The 6864-nt window shown below is 40.6% G+C and overlaps 1 protein-coding gene across 1 annotated transcript; it reads left to right on the top strand.

The window, feature by feature from the left end:
- The first annotated feature begins 365 nt into the window (after window positions 1–365).
- Window positions 366–6575, top strand: LOC124266241. Its single transcript, XM_046701060.1, has 2 exons — window positions 366–1800; window positions 5962–6575. The coding sequence occupies exons 1-2, from the start codon at window positions 1047–1049 to the stop codon at window positions 6516–6518; spliced, it is 1311 nt and encodes a 436-aa protein (XP_046557016.1). The 5' UTR covers window positions 366–1046; the 3' UTR covers window positions 6519–6575.
- Window positions 6576–6864: the final 289 nt, after the last annotated feature.

Genomic DNA, 6864 nt, shown 5'->3' with positions numbered 1-6864 from the left:
TAGACCAAAGGACAAGGTCGACAATATATAGAACATTCATCATATTGCTGTCAGCATAAATTAAGTAACAGCTTAAATACCACGGTCATGGGCGGGTTTATGACCATGGCCTGCGGCAGGGTTCAGGTGCCAGTTTAACAAGCGAGACGGTGGTCAGTCACTGCTGCATTTGTGGATGAAGTCTGGGATACACCCGACTGATAATACTTGCGTTGTAAAGAAACGCCATGCGTGTCAGTCTGACAGTGGTTCGCCTTTGTGCTGGGGGCGGTGGGATAGTCTAGTGGCTAAGACCCGGGTCCCCCACATGGGTACAATGTGTGAAACCCGTTTCTGGTGTCCCCCGCCGTGATATTGCGGGAATATTGCTAAAAGCGGCGTAAAAATAAACTCACTCGCCTTTGCGTTAGATGCATAATGCTTTGTGTCAGTCGGTACTTGACCCTTGAGATCGGCCTGGCAGGTGGACTGACTAACGCCTCCAAGATGTCGCCTGGCCACTACTGTGCTATTACAACCATGCAATTGTCACAAATGACAAATGTTGTTGCTTCATTGATGTTCTTGTGTATTTGAAGACAAACATATAGATACCCCAACCATTAAACCCGGCATAACAGTTAGAATGAGAAGATTCAATTTCATAAAAGTCAAACACTATACTCAAACTATGGCCATTACTTGATCATGTTACTACACACATAGTGACTCTGAGTGAGTGAGGTTAGTGTTGCACGTATTTTCATGTTTTGTAATAATATACACGTATAAAAGAACGAAAGAAAACATTTCAAATACTTTCGATGAAATTGTTCGATTTCTGGACGTAATAAACGGCAGGATCGTGCTGACAAAATATAAATACATGTTTGGTTATTCTGTTGAACGGGGGAAATGTAATGATTTTCTTAGAGGTGTGGGAGAGACATCGTTTGGCAACGCCACGACTTCCGCCATATCATTGATTCTCCTAAGAAGGAGTTATTTACATATTTATTGTTTTCAGAATGATTCCAGGGGCATGTCTAAGAGCTTAGAGGTCAAACATGATGTTTGTCACCACTCAAGATCGGGACAGCGACAGCATCAACACTTCTTCAACTATGGTACTATGCTCAGATTCCTTACGGAAGAAGAAGAAGATGCTGATCTTTCTCATCATCCTGTCTCTTTGTGCCATATATGCTACTCATGTTTACACCGATCTTGAAGGATCATCCTTTTCAGACCTTCCCTCTGTTCTAAGAGATAGTGTGTACCCTAGAACCAGAAGGAAATGCCCTGATGTCCTGTCATCAATGTTGAAGGGTAGCTGGAAAAAGAGGAATCTGACCTACTTAGAAGAAACGGAAATGGAACTGTTCCTTTTAAAAACTCGTGGTGGACACAGCATACCGATGACGCTTGACCGCAAAGATGGTCGCTGTGGAAACGTGACGTTTGATTCGATGGCGTCATACAAGCTCCATCCTTTACTTTGGTTCCGTGCTCTGTGTAATCCAAGGGGAGATAAACCCTGCTGTCTCAATGGCATGTGCGTCAAGGCCACTGAGGAGCAGTGTCGCTGCCCTAACTGTTATGACATGCGGCAACAGATTCATGCTGAATATGCTACATGGACACCTGTTAATCCAGACTGCCAACCAAAACAATACACACAGACAGAAGCGTGTCGTCTTCTCAAGGGGAGCTTACTCTATATCAGTGGAGACTCGTTTATACGTCACATCTATACGGCTCTCATATTGTTGCTGAGAAATGATTTTGAACACGGGGCAATACTTCAGACAGCTTCAGAGGGTATGTTTATCTCCTTTAAATATTCACTTTCGCCAGCCCACACTCGTCAGCTGTGTGCGCTGGCAATTAGGTATCTCAATCTGAGGGTGTGGGTTCCAATCCCGGGTGAGATTCAACCCTAAGAAAGTATTAGAATCTGTATTTTATTGAGGAAGTGTAACCTTCTATTAGAGGACTAAACAAGAATTTACCTAAACTCATGACGAACATAGAGATTTTTTCTGGGTTACATCTTCTTTTTATTCTCGAGTACAACGTTTCAGGGCTTGTTCTGGCCCCATCATCAGGTAAACTGAACAGTAACTGTTAACTCTGGCCGTGACGTCACAATGCTTATGACGTCACAATGCTATGACGACGCAATACATGTGGTGGTCAATAGATACAGATGACATGGCTCATAGAATACATGTTATTATGAATATATAAGATGTCATTTACTGCAAAATTAATGGATCAATTTAGAACTGTGCAGATACTTATACAAAATTGTTGATTGAATTAGAAATGTACAGAGACGTATTTATAAATGTATAGAATGTAAAGTAATAGCAGTGTATACATAGAAAATTATGCTTTATACATGGGAACAGTGACGAGGGTAGGGTATTGTCTTATTGTTTTATGTACCATGCATTTGGGAGGTAGACACCCTGGTCCCTGTTTATTGCTGGTTTTGTGCGTTTGATGAAGATAGCTTCAATCAACTTGCGTTTACGCCAGGCACTGATGTTTTTTGAGAGGACTTCAGTTTCCCAGTCAATTTCATGATCAGGATTATTCATAATGTGTTCAGAAACTGCAGATTTTAGATCTGATTTGTCCACTGAAGTTTTGTGCTCTTTCACACGTGTAGCTACTGGTCTGCTTGTCTCACCAATGTAGATGTCACAGTCACATTTCAGTTTATACACGCAGCCTTTAGGGTTGGATATAGCGTGAATGCATCCCTTACCATTTGCACGTAGCAAAGTTTTAAGGGTTTTGCCAGATGAGAAAGTGGTGTCAATGCTGGCCATTTTCTTTAGGAGTCTGCTGACTTGGTGGCTGATGGGCCCAACATACGGGATGTTGATGCGGATGGGAGATGGTTCAGGTTTCGGAGGAGGCTGAACTTGATCTTGTAGTGTTTTCTTTATGGTGGTTTCAACAAGGTTCTTTGGATAACCATTGTATGTGATGAATGTTGTCATCAGGTGGTCTGTTTCTTGTTGCAGTAGGTCAGGGCTACAAATCTTTTTCGCGCGTCTCGCAAGTGTGGCAACAATTGCTCTCTTGATTTGGGGATGGTGGTTTGAGTGATAGTGAATATATTGGTCTGTGTGGGTAGGTTTCCGATAGACCGACGTGATGAGCTGGTTGTTTGAGTTGTCAATGGCGATGTCCAAGAAAGGGAGGTTGTTATGCTGTTCTGTTTCCATCGTAAACTTAAGTCTAGGGTGTTGATTGTTGAGGTGATCTAGGAGTGCATTGGGGTCATGATGGTTGTCTAGGATAGAGAACGTGTCATCAACTTTCCTGTGCCAACATAGTGGTTGGAATGGTGAAGTAGCCAGAGCAATTTCCTCAAAGTTGGTCATGAATATCTCAGTTATGAGAGGTGAGAGTGGAGATCCCATGGGCAGACCATGAATCTGCTGATATATCTGATCTTGCCATGTGAAATAGGATGTTTCAAAACAGCTGGATACAAGGCTGATGATGCTGTCGATGGAAAGTTTTGTGTCGATATGGTCTATACAGGACTCTAATCGGGATCGTAGGATTGCTAGGGATTCTTCTAGAGGAATGTTAGTGAATAAGTTACTGTTCAGTTTACCTGATGATGGGGCCAGAACAAGCCCTGAAACGTTGTACTCGAGAATAAAAAGAAGATGTAACCCAGAAAAAATCTCTATGTTCATCAAATATCATCTTCTAAAATGCCAATCAAGCATCTAAACTCATGACGTTCACCAGCCTTTCTAAGGCGATATGGGGCAGTGGGGTAGTCTCGTGATTAAAGCGTTCGCTCGTTACGCCGAAGGGACGGGTTCGTTTCCCCACATGAGTACAATGTGTGATATTGCTGGCATATTGCTAAAAGCGGCGTAAAACTATACTCATTCACACTAAGGCGATATATCTATGAACGTAATCACATGAACAAAGATCGTTATTTTTTACCAAAAGACATTGTAATCTGTCAAAACTAATCCTAAACTCTGTCATTACCTGATCAATCGTATGGTTCAGAACCTTTTACATTAGGGCGGCGGAGTGGTTTGCTCGTCACGCGGAAGACCCGGGTTCGATTCCCCCCATGGGTGCAATGTGTGAAGCCCAGTTCTGGTCCCCCGCCGTGATATTGCTGAAATATTGCTAAAGGTGGCGTAAAACCATACTCACTCATTCACCTTTTTCATTGCTTTATTTTGAAGTACGATCTCATTTAAACGGGCGTCTTCATAGCGGACCATTGACTATCATACTTCTCATTCTCACCACCGCTCGGTTTGGGCAATTTAGATTCTTGTAATGAACATCTCCATCTTTGCAATAGCTGGATAAACATATGTTTCGTAAAATAACTGTGGATATATTTGCTTCTAATGATACTATAATGATCACAAATTGGCAGGACATGGTAGTCGTCTTCCAGGACATTTAATTTACAGTATTTGCACACAACAGGTTCGTTATGAAAATGTCCCTTATAACACCTTAAATGACACTAAACTGAACTAAACTGTGTTAAGGCTATTCTTACTTTCTTAACATTGATGTAGCGTATAAATGGTTCACACATGACATTTTCTTTAAACGGGGAATAAGTACAGGGACTATTTAGTTTTATGCCACTCCTGTATAAAGCAATATTTGTTCCTTCTTACAAGTAAATTTTAAAATGTTCATTATTTCCAACTTCCTGCCATATCCACGCACATCCTTGACTAAATCTAAATAGAACTGTTTTCACATGTAAAGCAGAATTCAACCTATTACTCTCGGCGCTTTAGTTTAAACATTGATTACGTACCATTTTGTAAGCTTTTGATGGCAACCGTGAAGATGGCATTGAGATGAGCTTTAACCAGTAAGAAATATAACGTGTAAGTGTGTACACATGAATAGGATATCTACCAGTTTCTCCAAAGACAACTGTATTTGGTGTAGACATTCGCAAACCAAGGAATCGTTTACATGCATAAAGTAATACCCTCTCCAAGTTTATGAAAGCCCCATAATTCTGACAAGCATAATGATATAGGTAATATCTTACAGTCGAATATTTTGAAGCAAATATCATATGGCAAATCTTTAAAGCAACACAGGCGTTTTGTAATATATACTAAAGCATTTTTGCCTTACTTGAAGTGTTTTCGGCAAAGAGGGACCAATTTAGAGTCGTACTAAATAATACGCCAAGATACAGTTGGGAAGTAACAATCTCAAGCGTAACTGATTTATATGTTCACTTTTCTGATTTTTACAGTTTTTATCCTTTTTTTTAAAATCATTTTTTTAGTAAATTAAATATCTGGGTTAACATTCAAGGCCCATGTATTGCAGTAGGTTTCCGAAGCATGAATTTGCTTTTGTAGACCAATCACGTGCACTGACTCTGAGACAAAAACTTTGGATATGATCAACGAAAAACAAGCAGGTTTTAGAGCAGGCTATAACCACCACAGACAACGTATTTGTTCTTCAATCAGTAATTTGTAACTATGTTCCTAGGAAAGGTGGCAAATCGTACGCTTGTTTTGTAGATTTCTCAAAATCATTTAATTCAGATTCAGTACCGAGACATAAACTATGGTATGTTTTTAATGGTCTCCATTCAAAAACGGATAAAACTTAATAAAGTATTTAAATATTAAAGCCTATGTTCGTACAATAACAATGTTCTTACAGATGTATTTGATTGTCCTGTTGGTGTGTGAGGCAAGCCTAAGCCTAAGCCCTTTAGTATTTTCTTTTTATATTTACGAACTAGTGTCTGAGATTAACTGTTCATGCACCACTGTGTCCAATTATATCCAGATCTTTTTGAAATATTTCTTTTGCTGTTTGCTGTTGATCTGGTGTGTTTTTTCTTTCTCAGATTCTTGTAATAACGCACTTGTCGGTGCATGTCATGTCTACCAGTGATGCATTGTGTGACTGTTCTTGTTCCAGTGATAAAGAAGGAATGCCGAGGAATGTACATGTTTACTGAAAAGGTGTGCAGGAACTGGTTGGACAGACGGGTGTCAGTCTGCGATGGAACAGTGAACGTCGTCCTCAACGAACAAGTAGCATCAGCAAACGGAGCCTCCTTACCAAGACTTACACACAGCTTAGCAAACACCAGTAAATCCCTTCTAATCCTTGGTATAGGCATTCATGAAAATTATAATCCAAGACCCGTAATGTTTTCATATTTGCATCCTTTGCTAGACACTCTTGTTAAATCCAAACAAGCATGGCCGAGGGTATTATGGGCGGGACCTCATGCTCCGGGAATTCTAAAAACTCCACGGATACCTCAACAGAATTACCAAAGTGTTCTGAAGTATAACACAATTATCAACAACTATCTGACGTCATGGGGTATTCCTGTGTTTGATACGTTCAATCTGACGGAAGGTGTGATGAGTTTTGATGGTGCTCACTACGGTCTGGGGATAAACAAGATGAAGGTGCAGATTTTACTAAACTACATCCAAGAGCTTTCAGATAAAGGGATTTGGTGAAAACGAAATGGCTGAACTTAGGTGCTGTTTCCTTCGTATAGGAAAAAAGAGTGAGTGAGTGAGTTTAGTTTGGCGCCTCATTTAGCACTATTCCAGCAATATCATGGCGGAGGACGCCTGTAATTGGCTTCACACTTTGTACCCATGTGGGGAATCGACGTGATGAGCGAACGCTTTAACCACTGGGCTACCCCACCACCCCACATTGAAGGTAATGAACATAACTATCGCATAATACTTTTTGTGCCAACGCTGCAGTCAATAGCTATTAACACATATGAGTATGATAGTGTTGTTAGCGTGTGGTGTAAAACATTGACAGTATTATTCTTGTGCATGTACATGA

The sequence above is a fragment of the Haliotis rubra genome, unplaced genomic scaffold, assembly GCF_003918875.1.
Source record: "Haliotis rubra isolate DU_JTF1 unplaced genomic scaffold, ASM391887v1 Scf10, whole genome shotgun sequence".
NCBI lineage: Eukaryota > Metazoa > Mollusca > Gastropoda > Lepetellida > Haliotidae > Haliotis > Haliotis rubra.
Note: the sequence above shows the minus strand (reverse complement) of the source record. Positions and strands in the feature narration are given on the sequence as shown.